The 25,443-nt window shown below is 41.8% G+C and overlaps 2 protein-coding genes across 14 annotated transcripts in view; one reads left to right on the plus strand and one right to left on the minus strand.

The window, feature by feature from the left end:
- Nucleotides 1–710: 710 nt before the first annotated feature.
- On the plus strand, nucleotides 711–13,448 carry LOC118361767 (clavesin-1-like). Its single transcript, XM_035741979.2, has 6 exons — nucleotides 711–1,245; nucleotides 3,036–3,599; nucleotides 3,986–4,160; nucleotides 8,410–8,520; nucleotides 8,947–9,179; nucleotides 12,628–13,448. Exons 2-6 carry the CDS (start codon nucleotides 3,211–3,213, stop codon nucleotides 12,707–12,709), a joined length of 990 nt encoding a protein of 329 aa, XP_035597872.1. The 5' UTR covers nucleotides 711–1,245; nucleotides 3,036–3,210; the 3' UTR covers nucleotides 12,710–13,448.
- The window catches only part of LOC118361765 (aspartyl/asparaginyl beta-hydroxylase-like), a 53,705-nt gene continuing 41,642 nt past the window's right edge, over nucleotides 13,381–25,443 (minus strand). For 10 of the 13 annotated variants that reach the window (XM_035741966.2, XM_035741963.1, XM_035741972.2 and 7 more), the window contains 18 exons: nucleotides 24,541–24,582; nucleotides 22,362–22,394; nucleotides 22,246–22,278; nucleotides 22,057–22,092; nucleotides 21,871–21,924; nucleotides 21,631–21,786; nucleotides 20,223–20,264; nucleotides 19,436–19,521; nucleotides 19,235–19,321; nucleotides 18,884–19,034; nucleotides 18,489–18,625; nucleotides 18,166–18,264; nucleotides 17,927–18,016; nucleotides 17,571–17,708; nucleotides 16,694–16,829; nucleotides 16,447–16,538; nucleotides 15,951–16,084; nucleotides 13,381–15,604 (listed from right to left, as the gene is read on the minus strand). In XM_035741966.2, the coding sequence (XP_035597859.1) occupies nucleotides 15,454–15,604; nucleotides 15,951–16,084; nucleotides 16,447–16,538; nucleotides 16,694–16,829; nucleotides 17,571–17,708; nucleotides 17,927–18,016; nucleotides 18,166–18,264; nucleotides 18,489–18,625; nucleotides 18,884–19,034; nucleotides 19,235–19,321; nucleotides 19,436–19,521; nucleotides 20,223–20,264; nucleotides 21,631–21,786; nucleotides 21,871–21,924; nucleotides 22,057–22,092; nucleotides 22,246–22,278; nucleotides 22,362–22,394; nucleotides 24,541–24,582 (1,697 nt within the window). In that variant the 3' untranslated portion in view covers nucleotides 13,381–15,453. The remainder of the gene's footprint in view (nucleotides 15,605–15,950; nucleotides 16,085–16,446; nucleotides 16,539–16,693; nucleotides 16,830–17,570; nucleotides 17,709–17,926; nucleotides 18,017–18,165; nucleotides 18,265–18,488; nucleotides 18,626–18,883; nucleotides 19,035–19,234; nucleotides 19,322–19,435; nucleotides 19,522–20,222; nucleotides 20,265–21,630; nucleotides 21,787–21,870; nucleotides 21,925–22,056; nucleotides 22,093–22,245; nucleotides 22,279–22,361; nucleotides 22,395–24,540; nucleotides 24,583–25,443) is intronic. The other 3 variants (XM_035741975.2, XM_035741973.2, XM_035741965.2) reach the window with 2 other exon arrangements.

Below are 25,443 nucleotides of genomic sequence, written 5' to 3' on the forward strand. Positions count from 1 at the left end.
TGAGCAAAAAAACATTTGTAGATAAAACATGGAATATCAATTACCATACTGAGTAAATTCAGCAAATTAAACGTACAATATTAGTTCTGTAACTGATTACATTAAGTGTATCAAACTTATAACATTAGTTCTTGGACTTGAATGATTTAAGCAGGTAAAAAAATAAATGTTCTGAACCTGATAAAATGAAGTTGAATGAAAGGAATTTTGGAGATCCAGTTAGTTGTTTGCACTTCATATATTTGAGTTTGGAATACACTAAAAGCGAAGTATATTATACAAAAGGTCCTCCTTCTTTGATTTACTTAAAAAGCTGATGCAAATAGTTTTTAAGTAAAAGGGGCACAATATTTTTTACAGTGCGGGTTTATTCTGTTTTTCTCTCAAATCATATTCAAGAAATAAAATCATTTTTGAAAAATGTCACTTGTAGTCTAGTTGGAATTGACTGAATTTAAATGAAATTGACCCCGTGAGTACCCTAACCCATCCTATATACAGTACTTTAATAAATTATATATTATGCTTATTTTGGCATTGTACAATAGGGCTATAATAAATTACATTAGGTCTAGTGTAAAGACAAAACCTGGCTTACTTGTCAAATGGGGGAAAAACTATTAACTGTACATGAACAGGACAAGGATGCGATGCGCGCGTCCATCAGAACCCATATTCTAACCAACTAGGCACAATTGCGGCAAACGGAATTGATGGAGACTGCGTCCATTTTTTTATTGGAGATTTGAAAATACCATTGGGATGAGAATAGCCTATGGTTTATGTCGTGAGAATGGTGTGATACTTTGCGGCACACGGCATTGAGCACCGCGGGGTGATTCGCCTCCTCTGTGGGTCTCTATCAATATGTTCTCAGTTTGCGTCCTCTTGGTCCGCCTCCAGGCAGAGCGCGTACAACCCTCATCGAAGCAGCTACAGCCGCGCATGGTCGCCAATCTGTCTCGTTTATGGGTCACAGCATCATTTTAGGCAGCCTTCACCGGAGGATAGCGAACATTTGGACAAAGCAGTCCCTTACAGGATTTCGAATAACATTTTACCGGGTATTCTTTCAAATAATTATGCTCTTTTTCATTATTTAGGCCAACGTTTCCTTGCCAACTGGATATTTTGTCTTTCTTGAAACCCTTATGGCCAGTCTTTAAATCAATGAAATGATACGTCTGCTGTGCGGTCCTGCGCGTCATCGGACACCTGGCTGGTTTTACAGGGCGTGGTGTTCATGTAAGTATTCCATTTATCTTAATGTGGATTTATAAAATCTGTATAGAAAACGGATGTATCAATATGTGGCATGTTTCTACGGGTACATGGCAGGTCGTCCCGATTCACATTGTGGTGGTGCAGAACGTCATGTGACGCAATTAATCCCTGAACGGCAGATGGATGGAATAGGTATTTTTATTATTGAGCACTGGCATAATATTTGTCGCAGCGTTTGCCCCATTAATTGGTGAGCATCACAGTCACCCATTACCTGCTTGTGTACCAGCTATACGTCAGTCTTGCTAATGATCCTTATTAGTAACATGTACAAAAATAATACAATACGGTTTATGATAATAGCCTAATAATTATTATTAGTGTTATTACATAACATTCATAAACTCTTTTGTTAATCATATTTGAGTTTATCATATAAAATGCATATATGATTTGCCTACATTTTGGCACACTTCATTGTAACGAATGCAAATGCGTGCCTGTTATAATTGAACTCTGATCTGATGACTATGCACAACAATATAGCTAATGGGTTTCTCCATGAAGTCAGCAATACCCGCCAGTGTCTGTATGTCATTGAAATGGTCAGCCCTTATACATGACCCAAACCTGGGCACTGTTGGAAGAAGAAAAAAAAAGAAGGGATTTTAACTTCCTCCCTTTCCGTGGAATATGTACTGATCTGACATGATTCGACCTGTAATAGATACCGTGCTTGATTTGGGCAGGAGCTCAACGGAGCTGAGTACCCACACCTCAACATCTCTACTGCTTGAGCTCCTGCATTATAGAATATTAGCTCAAAAGTCTTATGGAGCTCCTGCACCTTAATATAACCAGTGCAGGCACCCAACATGAGTACCTGAACCTACTTCAGTCCAAGTCAGCACTGAATAGATATGAGGTGGAAACACTACTTCCTCCTATCTATACTGAACAAAAATATAAACTCAACATGTAAAGTGTTGGTCCCATGCTTAATGAGCTGAAATAAAATATCCCACAAATGTTTCATATGCACAAAAAGCTTATTTCACTCAAAAGTTGTGCACAAATTTGTTTACATCCCTGTTAGTGAGCATTTATCATTTGCCAAGATAATCCATCCACCTGACAGGTGTGGGCATTTCAAGTTGCAGATTAAACAGCATTATAATTACAAAGGTGCACCTTGTGCTGGAGTGCACATGTGTAAGGCCACTCTAAAATGCGCAGTATTGTCACACAACACAATGCCACAGATGTCTCAAGCCTTGAGGGAGCATGCAATTGGCATGCTGACTGCAGGAATGTCCAACAGAGCTGTTGCCAGATCATTTTAATGTTAGTTTCTCTACCATAAGCCTCCAACGTCGTTTTAGAGAATTTGGCAGTATGTCCAACCGGCCTCACATCCGCAGAGAACGTGTAACAACGCCAGCCCAGGACCTCCACATCTGGCTGTATTTCTGTCTGTAATAAAGCCCTTTTGTGGGGAGAAACCTATTCTGATTGGCTGGGCCTGGCTCTCCAGTTGGTGGGCTGGCCCAACCATGGCTGCGGGCCCCTGCCAAGTCATATTAAATCCATAGATTAGGGCCTAATTAATTAATTAAAAAGGACTGATTTCTTTATATGAACTGTAACTCAGTAAAATTGTTGCATGTTACGTTTTGTTCAGTATCCGTGCTTAGCCTATAGGCCTACTCTAAGGAAGAGAAGAGAAAGGATGCATGCGATTAATTTTCAAATGGGATCCTGGGATTTGTGCACTGGTGGACCAGTTATGCTAAACCTCTCTGTCTTTCTAGGCTAGACACTACAGGAGACACAGATCAGGTGTTGTACTGGAGAGACACGTGTGCTGGCTAGACGCCACTAACAGCAATGTGCTGTACAGCAACCAAGACTGTTTCCTAAGCCGGTGTAAACAATAGTAGTTATCCAAAACACAGATATAGAGAGAGTGTGAACTCGACAAAAAAAATGACTCACTTGCAAGCGGGCCTGAGCTCGGAGACCACGGAGAAAGCTCGGCTGGAGCTCAACGAGAACCCCGACAGCCTCCACGCAGACATCCAGCAGGTGCGCGACATGATCGTGACTCGGCCCGACATTGGCTTCCTGCGCACGGACGACGACTTCATCCTGAGGTTTCTACGGGCGCGCAAGTTTAACCAGGCAGAGACCTTCCGGCTCCTGGCCCAGTACTTTCAGTTCCGCCAGCAGAACCTGGACATGTTCCAGAGCTTCAAGGTGGACGACCCGGGAATCAAGCGGGCGCTGATGGACGGCTTCCCAGGAGTCTTAGAAACACCGGATCAGCACGGCCGGAAGATACTCATCCTTTTCGCTTCCAACTGGGATCAAGGCAGGTGAGTGTACAGGCATTTTAGTAAGCACATTTGTCTCACTGAAATTACTTCAGTGATGTCTCACTAAAATGGCTTCTGTGATGTCTCACTGAAATTGCTTCTATGATCTAATTGTTTCGTCAATCAAATAAGCAATTGTGCTCTAGCTACTGATTGATACTGATTTGATAGAATACTTTGGAACATTTAGTTTGGAACAAAATAGCAAAACTCACTTGCCCAGACAGTTTACTCCAGCCCTTGTCTGGACAATGTCAATGATCAGACACATTAGAACAGAGCCGGAACAAAAATCATTGAATTATTGTAATAGTCTTGATACAGCACAGGGCTGCATTCTTCTGGATTTTATCCCAATCAGATGTTTCCTTCTCTCTCTGTGGTAGGAACTCTTTCACAGACATCCTCCGAGCCATCCTCCTCTCCCTGGAGGTTCTCATAGAGAACCCAGAACTCCAGATCAACGGCTTCATCTTGATTATCGACTGGAGTAACTTCTCCTTCAAGCAGGCTTCCAAGCTCACACCCAACATCCTCAAACAGGCCATCGAAGGGCTGCAGGTAGGCCTAACCAGGGTTGTGTTCAGTAGGCATGAAACGGAACAAAACAGTCTGAAACAGTGAGGTACTACAGAATCTGATCTTGTCCAATAAGAAATGCTTATTTTCATGTTACTATGGTGTGCCCTAATGAACATGACCCAGCACTGACTGGATTTAATCGACCCAAAGCAGATAGATGTTGTAGCTAGTTAATAAGCATGAAGTTGAATATACAGTAGTCCTGGTTGTATAGTACAGTTGGATTGTACTGTACAGCTATTATGTAGACATTTTCTTGAAGTAAATTGTGCTGATTGGTTAGCTGAGCGAGAAAAGGTGGAAAGTGATGAGTATCATCAACACATTCCTACTGGGCACACACTGGTAGAACCAATGTTTTTTTCCACATTATTTCAATGAAATTACATTGAAACACGTGGAATATACGTTGAATTGACGTCTGTGTCCAGTGGGTTGTGTCCTGATCATATAGAGTGGCAGGTAGCCTAACGGTTAGATCGTTGGGCCAGTAAATCAAAGGTTACTGATTCAAATACCAGGGCTGACAAGGTGAACAACCTGTTCATGTGCGTTTGAACAAGGCCCTAATTTGCACAGTTCACTGTACCCATCTGGTGTAACAATTGTTACTGTACTGAATGTTGAAATGAAGATGGATTGTATGGTTTTCGTCTAATCTACAGCCACATGTCTCTACGCTCTGGTTTGATTATTCAACCCAAGTCTATTCCACTAGATGTTTTGACCCATGTATTATGTGGAGCCATCGCACACTATATGGCCGACTCTACAGTCAACTTTTTTATTGCATCATTTCAGGGTTCTTCTTTATCGGTTCTAAGAACAGACAGATAGACAGCGTATCCTGCCTTGTAGTGTAGTCTATACTATATGACTACCATTAACTAAAGATTTCTATACAATATGATGATGATCCTGACTTTAGGTCTACATACCAATGGGATGTCCTGTTGCTAAGTAACAAGGTGAAGCACAGCAGTTAGTGTATGCCCTGATTTTAAATGCTATGATAATCAGACAGTTAATGCTGTGGACACATTATATGGGCAGATCAACAAGAAGACAGTGGATATATCAGGGAATATATTAATTTGAAGTTGAACAACAAATAGATAGTTAGCCCAAAAGTGTTGTGAAAACACCAAATGTTTATGGCTTATGAGAGAATTATTTAGCAATGACCATGATACGTCTCAGATGTACAACCAATCCGGTAGCAGTATTCCACTTTACATCAAACTCTATTTTTAAATTTTTTAAAAACACTTTCATAAAATGAAATCCTATGAGATGCATGATTGAATGACCCAGCATGTAACGATTCTCCTCCTCTTCTGAGGAGGAGTAGGAAATATCGGACCAATGGTAAGTGTCCATGTTGTTTGTTATAACCGGAACACTGAAACAAAAACAAAAGTAGAACAAAACGCAACAGTTCTGTCAGGTACTCACACAAAACAGAAAACAATCACCCACATCTCAAAATGGGAAAACAGGCTACCTAAGTATGGTTCTCAATCAGAGACAACGATTACCAGCTGCCTCTGATTGGGAACCATACCAGGCCAAACACAGAGACAGAAAACATAGAATGCCCACCCCAACTCACGCCCTGACCAAACTAAAATAGAGACATAAAAAAGGAACTAAGGTCAGGACGTGACAGGACGTGACAGTACCCCCAAAGGTGCGGACTCCGGCCGCAAAACCTAAACCTATAGGGGAGGGTCTGGGTGGGCATCTGTCCGCGGTGGCGGCTCTGGTGCGGGACGTGAACCCCACTCCACCATAATCTTGGCCCACTAAAGTGGTGCGTTTGGAGTGGCGACCCTCGCCGCCGACTGGGACTGGGGACCCTTGTGGAGTGAAGGGGCGACTCCGGCAGCTTAAGTTGGAGTCATTCAAACTCATTTTCAACCACTCCACACATTTCTTGTTGACAAACTATAGTTTTGGCAAGTTGGTTAGGGCATCTACTTTGTGCATGACACAAGTCATTTTTCCAACAATTGTTTACAGACAAATTATTTCACTTTTAATTCACTGCATCACAATTCCAGTGGGTCAGAAGTTTACATATGCTAAGTTGACTGTGCCTTTAAACAGCTTGGAAAATTCCAGAAAATGACGCCATGGCTTCAGAAGATTCTAGTAGGCTATTTGACATCATTTGAGTCAATTGTAGGTGTACCTGTACGTATTTCATGGCCTACCTTCAAATTCAGTGCCTCTTCGCTTGACATCATGGGAAAATCAAAAGAAATCCCCCAAGACCCCAGAAAAAAAATTAGCAGACCACCACAAGTCTGGTTCAATCTTAGGAGCAATTTCCAATAATAGTACGCAAGTATAAACACCATGGGACCACTCAGCCGTCATACCGCTCAGGAAGGAGATCTGTCTCCTAGAGATGAACGTACAATGGTGCGAAAAGTGCAAATCAATCCCAGAAAAACAGCAAAGGACCTTGTGAAGATGCTGGAGGAAACAGTTACAAAAGTATCTATATCCACAGTAAAACAATTCCCACATCGACATAACCTGAAAGGCCGCTCAGCAAGGAAAAAGCCACTGCTTCAAAACCGCCACTGCACATGGGGACAAAGATCGTACTTTTGTCCTCTGGTCTGATGAAACAAAAATAGAACTGTTTGACCATAATGACCATCGTCATGTTTGGAGGTAAAAGGGGGACGCTTGCAAGCCGAAGAACTCCATCTCAACCGTGAAGCACAGGGGTGGCAGCATCATGTTGTGGGGGTGGTTTGCTGCAGGAGGGACTGGTGTACTTCACAAAATAGATGGCATCATGAGGTAAGAAAATGATGTGGATATATTGAAGCAACATCTGAAGACATCAGTCAGGAAGTTAAAGCTTGGTCACAAATTAGTCTTCCAAATGGACAATGACACCAAGCATACTTCCAAAGTTGTGCCAAAATGGCTTAAGGACAACAAAGTCAATTTATTGGAGTGGCCATCACAAAGCCCTGACCTCAATCCTATAGAAAATATGTGGGCAGAACTGAAAAAGCGTGTGCGAGCAAGGAGACCTACAAATCTGACTCAGTTACACCAGCTTTGTCAGGAGGAATGGGCCAAAATTCACCCAACTTATTGTGGGAAGCTTGTGGAAGGCTACTCAAAATGTTTGACCCAAGTTAAATAATTTATAGGCAATGCTACCAAATACTAATTGAGTGTATGTAAACTTCTGACCCACTGGGAATGTGATGAAATAAATCACTCTCTCTACTATTATTCTGACATTTCACATTCTTAAAATAAAGTGGTGATCCTAACACCTAAGGCAGGGAATTTTTACTAGGAATAAATGTCAGGAATTGTGAAAAACTGAGTTTAAATGTAGTTGGCTAAGGTGTATGTAAACTTCGACTGTACATGGTTTTGTCATGGGGACTACATTGTTGGTCTTGCACTGCAATCATTAAAGGTGTCAATTGCAAGGGTGAACGGGACATGTCCAAGCAATGCGTTGTTGCAGTACTGCACACTGTAGATGGCTTGCAGTTTCAAACAGCAAGGAAAATCCTCATAATCAACTATCAATCAATAATCAATATATTAAAGCAACAAGGCTTGAGAACCTGGGGATGATTGTGTGAAGGAGCAGACTTTAAGAGTATGTAATCATAATACTATTCTGTTTCGGGGGCTTTTACGTTTATAAAATGTATATATATGTAATATATATATATAATGTATAAAATATATATATATATATATAAAATGGTTGCCAACATATAAAAAAAGATGAACAACATGATTTCATTAACAATGTTATTTTAATGAGTAAATGTGTTTTATTTCATCCTTCCAGCATACAGTATAGCCTGGGCAAAAGCCAGTCGTTTAGTTCTGATATTCGGAAGTTGCTAGCCAAACAGGCTGGTTGTCCCTTCCGTTCTAAGCAATGCGCTTGGCCTGCTCCCCCCAGTTCATTTTGCTGCAGGCTACTGTGCTGTCAAAAACCTTTTCAATAAAATAAGGAATGCCATTTCGTTTAGCTATAATAACAGAGAAGAAAGAGGAACTGGGTTAGCCTACCATTTAATATATATATTTCTTATGCTATTGAATTTCTAAAGTCTCTCTATTGCAACTAACATAAAAGAGTGAGCAGAGTTTGAAAGAATATTTAGTAAAACAAATATAGCAGTATTTGAGTATCTCAACCTATTTTCCCCTCCCTGCTTCACTACAGGACAGCTTCCCTGCTCGTTTCGGTGGGATCCATTTTGTAAACCAGCCCTGGTACATCCACGCCATGTACACCATCATCAAGCCTTTCCTCAAGGACAAGACAAGGAAAAGGGTATTTGCCTTTTCACTGCTTGGTCACTTTCTCTAACCCCTCCTGTTCTTTCTATTCATTCCGTTATAACTGCCTCAGTTGCAGTCCTGTTGAATGGTCTGGTAGAGGTAGAACACGAAGCCAGATAGAGAGATGTTGTTAAATACCTTTACTAGTTGAATAAAATGAAAGGTGACACAAAGGGGATGTATAATTTAGTACTTCAACCTTTCCTCAGGGTAGTGCAGGTTAGATCAATGGAAATGCTAAAAGCTATTTTGTAATACAGCTTCCTTCAAAGAGTTTAATTATTTTGGGGAGGGGTGTGTGATTACACTGGTTAAAAGGGGAAGTAAGAGAACAAGAATTGTGGATAGTTATGAAATGTATTGGCCAGGGCTCCCATAGAATGAGAACCCCTAGATAAATAAACATTCTTCCCAACAGATTTTCCTCCATGGGAACAATCTCAACAGTTTACACCAGTTAATTCTACCCGATTGTCTACCGTCCGAGTTCGGTGGTACGCTGCCGCCGTATGACATGGGCATCTGGGCACGGACCCTCTTAGGGCCCAACTACAACGACGAGACGGAGTACACACTCACCTACGACGCCCTCCACGTCAAAGAGAACTATGGTGGCGGAGACAAGGAATGTGCCGACAAACTTCTGAAAAGGTGAGCTACAAAAAAGGCGCCAAAATTCAACTAATTTTCAAGCGGGAAAATATCCATGGGAATATATGGGATTTGTGGGAATTTAATGGAATGTTTGGATGATTCCCTTCCCTCGCAACCTTAGCTACAGTATAGCAGTGCAGAAAACGAACAAAAAACTAAACAAAGTTAGAGAACACAAACGATCAATCCAGCGCGGTCATTCTTCGTCGTTAGTATAGACATGCCGATTGTTTGAAGTTTGTCAGGGCAATTACGCAGTCCAAAGACTTCCAGATAATGACCGCTATGGGGCTGATCACTGACTAGTGTATTCCCTAACAATTACCCCTTTCAGTACGTGGTCATTACACTTGAGATTTTCTGACTGCTGTCTCCTAAACAGCTCAGAGACCCACTGCAGTTTGCCATTAATTCTCGCCCCCCCCCCCCAGATAAAAAAAAGACTCCTCTCTGAAACACAAAGGTTACACCAGAGCTATGTTTAGAGCAGTGGAGGCTGCTGAGGGGAGGACGGCTCATAATAATGGCTGGAACGGAGACAATGGAATGGCATCGAAACACACAGAAACCATATTTGATGCATTTAATACCATTCCACCCATTCCGCTCCAGCCATTACCACAAGCCCACCCTCCCCAATTACGGTGCCACCAACCTCCTCAGGTATAGAGGTACTGTATATGGCTCCGGGTAATATTTATTTTAGGTTCAGAGCTATTGGACATCGTGCCCTTTTAAAAGCTAAAGGCTTATCTATAAGAATGAGCATGAATGAATACAGTATACAGTACTGTAGATGGACGCTTTGTCCTAAAGCAATGGGGAAACAGAACATCTTTGAGAGAAGAGAGAGACATCTAAAAAGCATGCAGAATCTCTCCCATCTGCAATCAACAGAAAGCCATGTAAGATCAGGTCTCGGGAGAGCGGGCTCCTCGGAATTGATTTAATTAAAAAAGCACATATAAGACCCTCTTCCTGACCCCAGCTAGTGTCTGCTCCAATCCCAGGGACCCCAGTCACATTCGCTTGCCACGATAACACAGGGGATGACAACTGGAGGGAATGGGGCGTAGATGGGGGGTTGGTGCAGAGAACATGAACCAGCTCCCGTTCATCATGTTGATTGATTAGATTAGGGTTCACACTATATAGCCAAGCTGCAAAGTCAAAATTGACTATATTATGAAAATGTATTAGCATGGAAATGAGCTTTTAGTCCTTAATTTAATGGTTAGGGTGAGGCACATGGTTAGGGGTATGGGTGAGGTTTTCTTTCAAAATCTGATTTGTTTGGAGAAGCTGCCATACGACTGGCTTTGTAGCTTGGCCCAATAGTGACAACCATTGAAGGATCTTCAAATCAAATCAAATGCTTGCCTGTTATTGGTCATCATTGTCATTAGTGCATCCTGTTATCATCGTAGTCATGAGCAATGAGATGGCATGAGCCCCTGGATGCAACAATCAGATGGATAAAACAGATTATTGAAGATTGGGTCGTTTCTGGGTTGGTTGAATATGCCTAATGTTCTATGATTAGATCAAGGAGGGCTTGTTAGCCTTTGATTGCCGCTGTTTTGCTCCAGTGTGGACTAAGTAGGCCATTTTGCCTGTAGTCCTGCAAGGCTGTGCAGCAGAAGGGCCTGACAGATGTAAGATGTAAGAGAGAGTAAGGCTGCTAATGACCAGTGAAGGACATCCTCCCAGAAACAAGATGGCAGAATAAACTAATCTCACTGATTGTACTGACTAGTAGAATTTTGCTACGATTTGATAAGCTCCAGATGTAGAGACCCTGCTATATAATCCATTATAAACTGGGTGGTTTCGAGCCTTGAATGCTGATTGGCTGAAAGTTGTGGTGTATCAGACCATATACCGCGGGTATGACAAATCATTTATTTTTACGGTATATTAGCCATATAACACACCCCTTCAGGCCTTATTGCTCAAGTAGAATAGGTTGACCGATGCATATACACTGAGTATAGAAACATTAGGAACACCTGCTCTTTCCTTGAAATATACCGACCAGGTGAAAGCTATGATCCCTTATTGATGTCACTTGTTAAATCCACTTCAATCAGCGTAGATGAAGGAGAGGAGATAGGGGCGGATCCTTAAGAGGTTCACCCCCAAGAATTTAAGCTTTCTGCCAATATCAGATATGTCTGTGTCTTGGGCAATGTTCTTGTTACTTACAACCTCATGCTAATCCCATTAGCCTATGTTAGGACACCGATCCCAAAGAAGATGAAGGGTTTTTGAGCCTTGAGACATGGATTGTGTATGTGTGCCATTCAGAGTGCGAATGGGCAAGACAAAAGATTTAAGTTCCTTTGAACGGGGTATGGTAGTAGGTCCCAGGCTCACCAGTTTGAGTGTGTCAAGAACTAACATTGCTGGGTTTCACACAACAGTTTCCCGTGTTCATCAAGAATGGTCCACCACCCAAAGGACATCCAGCCAACTTGACACAACTGTGGGAATCATTGGAGTCAACATGGGCAAGCATCCCTATGGAAGCTTTCAACACCTTGTAGAGTCCATGCCCCAACAAATTTAGGGATATTCTGAGGGAAAAAAATGGGGTGTACATGATCCGTGAAGCTCTATGTATGTTTTATAAAGGATTATGGAGCGGCTTTATTAAGCCTTATAAAGCTATACTTCTACATTGAGATATAATGTGAATTGGGACCTTTCACTGACATAAGCATTTCATTTTGTGAGTCGCATTCAACTATATATTTGAGGCAAAATTGAAAACGTTCTATTTAATACTATATTTATCATGTTAAATCGGATAGATATTAAACAAAGCTAATTTTGGAATATCTAAATATCTCAGTACTCTCAATGCGACAGGACAGGAGACAGAAGGACATGTTTGTGCCACTGTTTGTCTGTCTTTCTGTCTGTCCTTCCTTCCTTTCCTTAGCAGAGAGAGTTCTGGGTAGGCTCCATTTCCACCAGCTGGTGATTTTAATCAGTGGGCTTACAAAGGGAGATGAGAGGAGAGCTAAGCTCCCCACTGGTGTTAAACAGCACGGAGCAGGGATTTAGTCTTAGCCCCATCGGATTTCCCTCCTCAGCTGGGTCATTAAGGTCATCTTTAATGGACCAGTCATAACCTAGCATGTTATAAGTACTTCCTGGTAGCTAAAGGAGACAAGAACACAGAGGCTTTGTGATGACGCATGAAAATGAGGGTAGAGAAGAGCACAGGGAGGAGTGATTATGGACGAGGGGTATTACATCATGCATTTTACCATTGGCAGTGTGCACTTTTCCTAATCTGGATTTCCCCCCAAAATGGTTGGTTTTCAGTTTGTGTTCAGACATGGCCCCTGATGGACTTTCTCCATTATACTACTTATAGTAGCCCACCTGTGTCTTACAGGAAATGACCATCACTTGCTGTTGTTGTTGTTTATCTCAGGTCCCAGTCAGCCGTGGAGCCGGGTACCCTACGACAAGGAGACAGGGAGAACACGGCACAGCCGCTCCTGGCTCTGGACTGATCTCTCCTGTCCGTCCACATTGGATTCAAACCCCTCTCATTAGGATTCCAACCCCACTGACTCCAAAACCTAAATCTGAACTTTGAGAAAGTCAAAAATTGACTCGAAAAGGAGACTCTAAACCCTTGTTCACATGGAGCTGCTGTACTGAAAACCTCTCATCTCTTGACTCTGAGCCAGTGGCAGTTTCAGATCAGGACCTTCAAAATCTGTGCCATCCACTTTCACTGGCAAACCTGTCAGTCATCAGCCATCCAAATCAATGCTGATAGGAGTAGAATGATTAAACGAATGTCAGTGTTACCAGTACCACTAGGAGGGACCGAGTTAAATGTCAAAGTGTCTCGTGAACAAAATGCCAAACTGTATCTTACTGTTTTAGGGGATGTCGTTTCTATGAAAGTCAATATATTTCAAGATTGTATATTTATCAGGGCAACTGCACTATCAGTGTGACCTCCATCGAACTGCAATGTATTTAAGTAATCTTTAAAAGAATGTATAGAAAAAACATTTTTAGTTGTGTGCTAATTACGTGTGTGAATGTTCAGGTTGTCATTGAAAATCACACAAAGGAGTAGAATTTCAAATGAGAGGAATCAGCATTACAATATACAAATTAAGCTACCTATGTATTTAATGAAACTACACAACATTCTGATCACCTGACACCATTTTGACAATTGTTTAATTTACTGAAAAAAAAAGCTTTACAATTTTTAATAGTAACTGATTACAACACACAAAATAGAATTGAAAGAAACATGACTTATTTGGCAGGCCAGTTTCAACAGCTCAGTGATTTCAACATCATAAAAGTATTAACTTCCTAAGATGAGTGATAGCAATTCATAACAGAGGACCACAAAAGGTGAAATCTCAAACAATGTGGCTTTGTAAAGGTGTTGGATTTGTTACCCTTGTAACTAAGGGAATCATTTGAAGCATGGAGGAGATAGCTTGAATGTGTCATCGTCATAACACAAACTGATAACCACAAATACCCCCAAGACACCAATGACCATGACAATGTTGAAAGGCAATCCAATAAGCCTAAGGTTTTGACTCCATCCCTTTGGATTGTGTGTTCACATGCTCCTCTGAAGTAGGGGTCAAATTATGTTAGCCAAGTTTCCCACACATATTGCTCATTATGAACACTTTGGGACCTCAAACTCGTAGTTTTGACGAGTCCCTGGGATTGCCAAGAATTTGTTAGTCCAGAGTTTCTAATAGCACATGAATGCTGCATAATACCACCGGTCTGATTTGGACATAATATATATATGTTTTATTGTCACATACACCGGAGAGGTGCATTTCATTGCTGCAGTGAAGCTTGACTACCAATGCTCATAGAGAATGATAGAACATGCTTTGGCATTTTTCTTTTGAATAGCAACAACATTGGTCAGGCAAAGCCCCTCTAATCAGCTCTGCTATACATGGAATGCAGCAGACCTGGGTCCAATACTTTCAAGTATAGCCTATAGCTTGATTTAGCCTGGGGTTCTCCTTTTAGGGACCATTCCATTGGCTCCATTGTACAAGGCAAACTAAATTAAGCGCAGCGGAAGTATTGGGAAGTATTTGACCAAGGTATGGAATGCCGTGTAACAAGTCTTGCATACATTCAACATGCTCCTGCTGAAGTTTTACACAGGGAAATTGTCATTTTATAAAACATAAAATGTTTATGTATCTGACAAATACATGCCTTCAGTCACATGTTCATATTTGACACATTTAAGAATGTAAATACACACATTGTAAGATTTTAAATGCCAAAAGACAAGCCTGTTGAGTAGAATGTCTGTGTGAGCTCCTAGGTCAAGGCGCAGTTCAAAATAGTGTATATTGTTAGCGTACAAAAATAAGATGTAACAGTCAAGATTCTTGGCAATATTAATTCTGCAATAAAAACATTCTTGGCATTGTGATTTCCTATCCATTGATCCAAAGAGACATGCGAAAATCCTACAAGTGAAATGGAATGGCCTAATAAGCAGTGTGTCTGTATTACAATTCCCCCCCCAAATACAGTAAGAGGCAGGTTACTTTATAAAGTTATGGAAATTACAGGACATATATTCACAAATCACGTTAGAGAAACAACATATTTAGGTTCCCACTTTTCAGCTAGCAGAAGTTTAGCTAGCTTAACATCTTAAAAAGGGATCGTTTTCTGTGTTTTAACCCACATCATTTACCTACCTCATAAGTAATCAAATACATTTTCTTGAGGTAAGAAATTCATTAAGATCGGGGTAAAGACCTGAAAAACTATCAATTTTAAGTATCAGTAAGTGTCCAACAGTAAAGTCAATAACTGCAATAGTACAGCTTTGTGCGGTTACCGTATGTTAGGTATGTTTCAGACATATAGCACTTCGGTTCCCTAATGAAAACAAAAATGCACTTGTGACAAATTTACAACACAACCTACGTGATATTCAACCCACACCTTAACGTTATTAAAAACAATTCACATTTATGCCTAAAAACCTACTTGGCGAGTACCACAGTTAGCAGTCAGTGTTCCCAAGGGTCGTTGTAAGGCTTTTTCCAATCTGAGAGGGCCTTTAGTAACTCTTCAAGATGGAGCCAAAATGGCACCCTGGACTGAGCAGAGGCAAGTGTCACAATTGTCCCGTTTGACCTAAAATGGCTGGCTGTGGGGTCAATACTTGTGAGGGAATGGGTTGACAGATACCTTGGACCTGTCAGTCAGTCTGTCGGACAGTCTAAATGGGGGAGAGAGTCTGCCGTTGGTACTGGGTGAGCTCGGGGTGCCACACGTCCACGATGAAGATGAGCCGGTAACTGTCGGCGTCCTGCCACACCTCATGCTCAAAGGAATCATCAAAGATGAGCACTTTCCCCTCCTCCCAAGCCCTGGAAGAGAACAAAAAACAGACCATAGCCTCTCTGTTAATGAAGCCACATGGATCCAATGGCAGTCCAATGGCAGCTCCTCCAGTTAGTTTGGTATAAAGCTGAGGGATGGGACTGGGGAAACGTAACCACTCAAATTCATAGGCGGAGCTATGGATGCAAAGACTTACAGTCCACAAGATCAGACAAGATAAAGTTAAAGACATTTTGCAGCAATACTTAGTCTTGAGTGATATTAGGTACTGAGCACTCCTATGGTAAGTCTCACACTGTACCAAAAACTAACAAGTGGGTGATGTTATTAGATGTAAAAAGGCTTGACGTTGATGGCAGTGGAAGGTGTTACCTGGTATCGTTGGTGCACCTGATCTTGCAGCCCGTCTTGGGGATGACCAGGCCCAGGTGCATGCGCAGGCGACAGTTGGTGGGCCCCGTGTGGGGCCAGACATGAGTACCAGGCTGCATCACCGAGAACTTGATCTGGAGCCCAGAGAGAGAGCGGGGCGGTCATACACCCAGAGAAAGTAAACACATCTGAATTTAAAGTATTAAAATTAAGTATGTTTAAAAATAAATCTCACTTGTTTTATTTTTTTAAGCAACCTATTAGCTCAAAGGCACATTGGCCAACCACATTCACAAAATACAAACATTTCCTATTTTTGCAACAGAAATTTAAATAAATTGCAGTGAGTGCAGCATAGTGCCTTTATAACTCCATCCATCTCCAGCAGGAGCCTGCAGGGCCAGACTGTCTGTCCATCCCCTGCTCTACAGCAGTGGTGGCTGGCATGAAGCCTAATAGTTGGCATGTCATTCACGTCTGCGGAGGGGTGACCTACCTGTCCTCTCTTGCAGCCTGTAGCCTCTGGGTAGCGCTCCAATAGGCCACAGGTCTTTGGAACACTGCGGCAGGACTCCCCTGCCTTCTTGCCTGCATGACCAGGAGAGAAAAACAAGGAAATAGAAGCCAGGTTCAGACACCACTAACCCCTAATCCTAAGGCACTTTTTTATTTCAATTAAGTTCAGTGTATTTGTACAATAGGAACTTGCCAGGTGCTAGTTGTGATGGGTTTGATTGCTTTACCTTGCTGCCAGAGGGTGAACTGGCCCCACTCCCCTTTTTCTCTGAGGTTCTCCTCCTCTGGAACAAAGAGGCCAGTGGTTTTATCCATCACAGACTGGGCCTCGTCCCTGATGATCCTCCAGTTCCTCTCCAGGGTCTGTTCCATAGACAGAGGTAGGACACGTTAGTTTATTTCTACGGTCTTCCCCAGGTACAGCAAAGGGAATACATGGCCAGCTTTATGCCCGTTCAAAACTCAAAGAAGAAAGCTACTTTAAGACGCAGGCAGCCCTCTATGTTCAATCAATCAAATATATTTTATAAAGCCCTTTTTAAGCAGTTGTCACAAAGTGCTATACAGAAACCCAGCCTAAAAGCCCAAAGAGCAAGCATTGCAGAAGCACACAGCTAGCAAAAACTCCCTTGAAAGGCAGGAACCTAGGAAGAAACCTAGAGAGGAACCAGGCTCCGAGGGGTGGCCAGTCCGCTTCTGGCTGTGCCAGGTGGAGATTATAAGATTACATTAGGGAAAGGGGGATACCTAGTCAGTTGTATAACAATGCAATAACAGAAATGTGTCTTCCGCATTTAACCCAACCCCTCTGAATCAGAGAGGTGTGTGTGTGTGTGTGTGGGGGGGGGGGGGGCTGCCATAATCGACATCCAGGTCTTCGGCGCCCGGGGAACAGTGGGTTAACTGCCTTGCTCAGGGGAAGAACGACCATTAAAGCCAGATCGTTCTTCAGATGTCCCTGCCCACGCTGTCACAGAAGTGATCAATGGAACAGAGAGGAAGTAATCGCTCTAGGCTTTATTGAACTCGGTGACATTGATCAATCAACTAGCAGAGAGAAAAGACAACCAGCTGAGACATTATCACGTCTACCATCATCAGTACCTTGACTAGATCCATATATCCAGTGTCCTTGGGCGTCCACCACGGCTGGGCTTTGAGACCGTCCACATTATAAAGAGATCGCTGCCATACGGAGGCAAAGTGACCTCTCTGGTGCCCTCTCTCATACCACTTGTAGGCCTGTGAAAGGAGAAGACCATGGGGCATGTAGTATTCAAAAACCAACACATTGGAACTCAGTATTTTCAAATTATCTGTTTTTTCTTATTGTCAGAAGAAAAAGAGTAATCACAAGAAGTCATACTGTTACCATACAAAGTGAAGTTACTCTAGTGAATACTGTTGGTGTTGAGTCAGTATTGGTGTAAGCTTGGTGTCTGAGTTTGATCTTAACTCACACTGTCGTCTCCCATTCTCTGTAAAGCGTCTCCGAGGTGGAAGTAAAACCTGCCGTCGTCTGTGCCAGGGTCTCCTGATTCCAAACCATCCTGCAGTGCAGAGGGGGTTCAGTGCAGAGAGAGGGGGTTCAGTGCAGAGAGAGGGGGTTCAGTGCAGAGAGAAGGGGTTCAGAATCAGAAGAGTGGTTTGAATGTGTGATCATGATTCATGTATTATTTATAAAACACACAGTACTTACCCGGAGGAATGGGATGCTCTCTGCTATCTTGTTTTCTGATTTGAGGATGAAGCCGTAATGGACTTTAGCAAAGCCGTCACTTGGTGCAGTGGCCAACACCTACCGGGGAAACATCATTCAAAATCAATTGTTAATCAAACAAGAACACTCATTGAAGCTTCCCTACTGAAAGTGGCCACATTTCATTTACTTGTAAATCTTGCAAATTACGATCACATTTCAATTGTGTTTGCTGAAGCACAGACATGGGTGAAAAAGTGCAACACAATAGCAATCCATTTTCTACACATTGTTTCACCAATATGGTGACGACTTTGGCTCACCTCCTCGTAGACCCTCTTGGCACTGTTGTTGTCTCCGATGAGCAGGTGGGCCACACCCAGATCGTTCTTCAGGGCCATGTCCTCAGGGAAGATCTGTACCAGTTTCTCCAACGTGGCCAAGGCACCCCTCATACGACCTACACCAGAAAGAGAGAGAGGGGGGGGAGTCACCCTATGTACAACCAGACTCCCCAGAAATCTCAGTTATAAAAAATATATAATAAATAAAATCTACATGAGAAAGACAACCACTACAACCCCTTTTCTATTAATCTGAGTCCAAATTGGTATTCAAACTTAGTACACAGGAGAAATGGACAATATAATATCCTCTCTCCCTTCAAAAATATGTGTTTGTGTGCGGTCACTCCAGCATGCTGGGCCTTGTGTATTACCGAGGAACTGCTGACGCTCAGCCCGTTTCTTCAGTGTGGCCTTGATGAGGTCAGGTGTGGCGTTGGGCAGCTCTGACGCCTCCTTGTATGTGCCGATGGCCTTCTGCAGCATGTCGTTGCTGAGCATCTTCTCTGCCAGACCATCCTCAGCCTGAACTCACATAGCACACACACAATGAGCCCTACAACATTTCAGGTATTTTCCCTATTTGTACATGGGTGCAATTTGTTTATGCTCATAGTATACAGTATTTAAGTGTTTTGTTAAAGTGTAAAACACTAAGTGTTAAACGGTTACAAATTGTTCGACCAGTTCAAAATAAACCAGGAAAATTGAGACGTTGTTCTCACCAGGGCTTTCCCATAGCGACATCTGGGACTCTGAGGATACTGCAGCACTAGAGTTTCAAAAGCCCGGACAGCCTCTTCCACTTTCCCCTGGGTGGTGAAACAAGACAACAGATCAGCATGGATTCAGCCATTTACTTTCAAGATAACAACATGTTCATTAAAACCTTGCACAGGCTTATAAAGAGGACAACACCAGACTACCTTTTTACGTAACTTCTCAGCAGCGTCAATCTCCGTCTTGATCGTTTTCTCAAATTTATTCAAGAGTTTGGGCTTCTTCTTTTTGGCTGAAACGAAGAACAGAACCTCACTGAGGGGTTGGTTGGATCATTCCAACCAACCATTCCAACCAGGGGCGGCAGGTAGCCTAGTGGTTAGAGCGTTGGGCCATTAACCGAAAGGTTGCTAGATCGAATCCCCGAGCTGACAAGGTAAAAATCTCTCGTTCTGCCCCTGAACAAGGTAGTTAACCCACTGTTCCTAGGCCGTCATTGTAAATAAGAATTTGTTCTTAACTGCCTTGCCTAGTTAAATAAAGGTTAAACAAAAAAAATTGAAGTGTGTGTGGCTGCAACCTCAGCATGTGACTATTGTATGCAGTTTCTCAGTGAAAATGGCAGAGCACACTGTAATCACGGTTATTTTCTACTCTGAAGTCACTTCCTCATTGTGACTCATTTCAATGACATCAGTATTCACAATTAAACGACTGACACAGCGTAATGTCGACGGAGGACAATAACTACAATACTATGGTGCGGAAGTGAACAACCCTCCTGCAGAGCTTCGGCGTGTGCACGATTTTGCTACAGGCCTACACTTAAACACCCGATTCAGTAAATCAAGGTCCCCGAGGAGGAGAATTAGTAGGTGCGTCAGTAGCGGTGGAACAAAACCCCAGCTCTCCAGGAGGGTCGACCACCCATTGCTATCTTGCTTCTGTAAAACTCATGTCCGCCATAAAAATATAGATAAAATAAGCAATTACCTTTTTCTTTAAGCTGATCCTTGGGATGGTCCTCAGCATTTTCTGAACGATATACAAAGGGAAGAAAATGACAGCTAGACAAATGAATGCTAGCAACATACTGTGGCAGCACAAATAACAAATATTGAATAAAGATTTTCAGATCCATGTAACTAAAGCATGGTCTAAAAAACATTACAAGATTTTCAATAGTTCTTATAAAGAAAGACACATTTAAGCCCCAAGAACAGATCTGGTTTAAAAAGCATAATGATTTTCTTGGAAAAAACAAAGGTTTATTTAAAGGATTATATTGAGAATAAACTGGTGTCCACCAACACAGTAAAGTAAACAATAACACCAACAGCAGCAAATCAATGATTTATATATAGTAGACACTAAATGACTGTGCTGAAGCCACCATCTTGGCACTCCCCTACCATGAAATGCATGAATTAATGTCTACATTGGTTTTTGCCATGTTTATTTTATTACAGACACCCTACTTTTAAATTATATTATGTGAGCTAAACATAAAAATTATATATGTAAATAATAAAACATTTTCCTCAAAGTATATTTTTTGAAAGTTCTAATATTACGGTACCCACTTCACCCAAAACAAAAAATACATGTAATTTTGTCCTTGAAACATTTAACAGAAATACTGTAGAATTCCATTCATTCTTAAGGACATTCTTGCTTGTTCTGGGGAGGGCCAATATGGCCGACCGGTGGCTTCAAAGTCTCTCACTGACCAATACATAGCATTACAAACACTCTGCAATAATAGACACTTGACATTGTAGAGGTCTGTTTTTTCATGACATTGGATACAGGCCATAGGCCAGGGATCTGGGGGGCTTTTTAAAGTGCACTCCACACTTCCATCTTCAGACCAGTGGGTTTTTCCCCTACTGCTGTGTAGGCAGGGTTCGTCACACCACAACATTGTCCTTGCAGTTAATGACCACAAGAGGATACTGACGGGCCGGTTTAATCAGTCAAGGCTTATTTAAGAGGAACTGTGTGACTTTGATACCTAGTCATGTAGTGATACAGGTCTATTGAACATCTTACAGCCAACTCATTAAATGTCAATAAGTGACAATTTTTTTAAATTAGTTTTTCCTTCAGGGGGTGCTGCAGCAGCTATGGGAACCACCCCAAAAAAACATCCGGCACAAATGTTTACTGAGAATAAAGCGTGAACGTGTGTGTTGTTGGTGTGCCGACGTTCTGAATCTAACCTATGGTGTTTTGTCCTCTACCACCACTGGCTCCTCAGCTACAATCCACACGTACAGGTGAGCAGGTACACTGCACTTACAGTAAGAAATCAACACTATTCACAGGAGCTCTAAGTGAGAATGTTCCTTTAAAAAGCAATGGTTTGAGACTATGGTATAACACGTGTTATACTCCTAACCTTTCAGTTCTGGAACAAATTCAGCTTCCAGTTCCAGAACAGATTCCACCTCTGGTTCCACGTCAGCCTCCGGTTCCGGAACAGATTCCACCTCTGGTTCCACGTCAGCCTCCGGTTCTGGGACTGATTCAGCCTCTGCATTGTATCGCAGTTGTACTAAAGATTAGATTTCAGTGCCATATGTAAGATTGGGGACTTATCTAAGATATTCCATTGGTGTTTGTGTGTGCATGCATGCACCTGTTTCCTTTGTCTCCGGGGAGCCTGGTTGGTTGTTGTATTGCTTTGATTCTTCTGCAAGACAAGCAAATAAAACACGTCATAAATACACAAAGTAGATACAGACCATTCACAACGTCTAATAAACACACCATCACCAATGGTCATATGGAAACATATAAATGTAGAATCAGTACTGCAGCTTACCTAGTGTCTGCTGTGGCTGTGCCTTCTCAACCAATTCTGAAAATATACATCCAGTTTATTTAGTGCAAATATGTCTGCTTAGTATTCAGTGCAAGGTTACAGTTAAGACCAGTTAACCAAGGAGAAGGCAAGGAAGGAGAGTAGAAGAGTATTTGTCCAATGAATAAATCAAAACATTCTGAATCTCACCTCCTTTCGTGTCAATGGCATCGTTTTCATCCTCTAAAAAATAAATGCAAAACAGACTCATGTAAGTATGGATGAGTTAAAGACACATGGTAAAACAAAATTGAAGACATACTAACCATAAGGATGTGTTGCGTCATCTCTACTATCATCTAAGGAGAGACAAGACAGAACATTTAAAAACGTTAACTATCATGCTAAAACACAGAGCAGCTTATAAAGGGTACTGGTACGATAAGTAGTAGGGATGTAACGACTCTGGATTCAAAATGTTTAAGATGCAATCGTAACGGTCCCACTGACCCCAAACCGATCCAAATGTAGCGGTCAGAAAATCGACTCAAACGTTACTAAAATGTTTTGCTTCTATTACTTTCCGCCTACCTTGTGAAAATGAGTCATCTTTTGTGACAACTGGTGCATCCTCTCCTTCAGTGTGGAACTAAGCACGTAACTGTGTTGAGTGTCATTGATCTACATGTCATTTTGCATGCTGAACAGCCCTAGGCCAGGGTTCCACAACTGGCGGCCTGTGGTTTTCTTTGGCCCCCCCAAGTTCTGAGCAAAAAATAATCATAAATATATACAGTACCAGACAGAAGTGGACACACCCACTCATTGCAGTGTTTTTCTTTTTTTATTTCATTTGGAAACATGTAGTAACCAAAAAAAACTCCAAATATATTTTAGATTTGAGATTCTTCAAGTTGGTTGAGAGAATGCCAACAGTGTGGAAAGCTGTCATAGAGACAAAGGTTGTCGACTTTGAAGAATCTCAAATATAAAATATTTGGATTTGTTTAACACTTTTTTGGTTACTACATGATTCCAAAAGTCAATACCCTTTGCCTCGATGACAGCTTTGCACACTCTTGGCATTCTCTCAACCAGCTTCATGAAGTAGTCACATGGAATGCATTTCAATTAACAGGTGTGCCTTGTTAAAAGTTAATTTGTGAAATGTCTTTCCTTCTTAATGCATTTCAGCCAGTTGTGTTGTGATGAGGTAGTGGTGGTATACAGAAGCCCTATTTGGTAAAAGACCAAGTCCATATTATGGCAAGAACAGCTCAAATAAGCAGAGAAACGACAGTCCATCATCATTACTTTAAGACATGAAGGTCAGTCAATACGGAAAATGTCAAGAACTTTGAAAGTTTCTTCAAGTGCAGTCACAATAACCATCAAGCTCTAAGATGAAACTGGCTCTCACGAGGACTGCCACAGGAAAGGAAGACAAATAGTTACCTCTGCTGCAGAGGATAAGTTTATTAGAGAGTTAACAGCCTCAGAAAACGCAGCCCAAATAAATGCTTCACGGAGTTTAAGTAACAGACACATCTCAACATCAACTGTTCAGAGAAGACTGGGTGTGAGTCAAGAAATACAAGCAATGGACATTAGACCGGTGGAAAATGAGTCCAAATGTGATATTTTTGATTCCAACTGCAGTGTCTTTGTGAGACGCAGAGTAGGTGACTGGATGATCTCTGCATGTGTGGTTCAGACCGTGAAGCATGGAGGAGATGGTATGATGGTGCTTTGTTGGGGACAATATCGCAATTTATTTTTAATTCAAGGCACACTTCACCTGCATGGCTACCACAGCATTCTGCAGCAATACGCCATCCCATCTGCTTTGCGCTTAGTGGGACTATAATTTATTTTTCAAAAGGAAAATGACCCAAAATATACCTCCAGGCTGAGTATGGGCTATTTGACCAAGGAGTGCTGCATCTGATGACCTAATTTGAATCTCAAATATATTATGATTTGTTTAACAGTTTTTTGGTTACTACATGATTTCATGTGTTATTTCATAGTTGATGTCTTTACTATTATTCTACAATGTAGAAAATAGTAAAACTAAAGAAAAAACCCTTGAATGAGTAGCTATGTCCAAACTTTTGACTGGTACTGTATCTAATAATCTTAAAAACTGGAGAGATGCATCTCTAATGAATATATATATATATATTTTTTAGATTTATTGAACGTTTTTATAACTAGGCAAGTTAATAATGAATTATTATTTAGAACTACCCAAACCAAACCCGGATGACGCTGGGCCAATTGTGCGCCAGACGTGATACAGCCTGGATTCGAACCAGGAACTGTAGTGACGCCTCTTGCACTGAGATGCAGTGACTTAGACCGCTGCGCCACTCTGTTACAGTAAGAGTATGTAAAAGAGCCTATTTTGAGATTTATTATAACATGTTGTGCAAGCCATTGCTATGACATAGCATGTGTTTATAATTGTTGTCACATTAAATTAAGAGGAGACGTAACACATACCTGGGATAAAATCATCCGATATCGGGGGGAGAGGGACAGCAGCTGAAATGACATTGACATGAAGCTTGAGGAAGAGAGAATAAATACTGAAACTTGGAAGGCAGTCACACCATACTGTACAGCAGAAGCTTTTTTAACTAGGGTTAAACTGAGCTTGATGGCATTTCAAACTACGCCGGTTTGCAGTTATGTGCTTTAGCCTTTTGCTGTTGTGGCCATTGACAGGTACAGAATGCTTTTATTGGTAGGTAGTGGGCCAATCCAGGGCTTCCCCATTATTACTTTCCCCAGGCGGGTCGTATCAGTTTGTACAGTTGCCAGAAACACTCCGGCTACCTTTTCGGGTGGTTCTCAAGGTCCCCAAAGCAACATCCAGGGTCTAGTTAAGAAACATTTTCTATGGGAATAGGAGAGGAAGCACTGGGCCAAGCAGGTTACTGGTCCTGCCATTGCTTTGACTTCTCCAGCCTTTTCAGAAGGATGAGCCATCACAGTAGGGTTAAAAGGTATAGTATTAAATGAATGGAGCCTAGCAATTGCCTCATCTTTCCAAAGGTATTATCATAACCTGTGCGGCAGAGCATTCTCAATACAAAAAATAAATCAATGTTACGATAAGATCTCTGAATCTGAATAGCAGCTTTTTATTGAATTCCAAATCGGGATGATAAGAACGAGTGACACGAAATAATGGATAAAGAGGCTGGTGCCGATTTAGTATCCATCCAAAACGGATCGGACCAATGGTTCTTCTATGGGTTCATACTTTGAGGGCTTGCAGAGATAAGACAGCCAAAGTTGAAATTTGTCAATTTTTTTACTGATCATGGATGTGTAATGTCTTCTTCGGGCATTTGATCCGTCTCTGTGTGGCCGGCACCAACGATGCTACATGACTGAGGT

The sequence above is a fragment of the Oncorhynchus keta genome, chromosome 28, assembly GCF_023373465.1.
Source record: "Oncorhynchus keta strain PuntledgeMale-10-30-2019 chromosome 28, Oket_V2, whole genome shotgun sequence".
Classification (NCBI taxonomy): Eukaryota; Metazoa; Chordata; class Actinopteri; order Salmoniformes; family Salmonidae; genus Oncorhynchus; species Oncorhynchus keta.

Coding starts and splice junctions, on each gene's coding strand:
- LOC118361767 (XM_035741979.2), top strand. CDS start 3,211: ATGACTCACTTGCAAGCGGGCCTGAGCTCGGAGACCACGGAGAAAGCT. Junction 4,161..8,409: donor AGGCCATCGAAGGGCTGCAG/GTAGGCCTAACC, acceptor GCTTCACTACAG/GACAGCTTCCCTGCTCGTTT. Junction 9,180..12,627: donor GCCGACAAACTTCTGAAAAG/GTGAGCTACAAA, acceptor TGTTTATCTCAG/GTCCCAGTCAGCCGTGGAGC.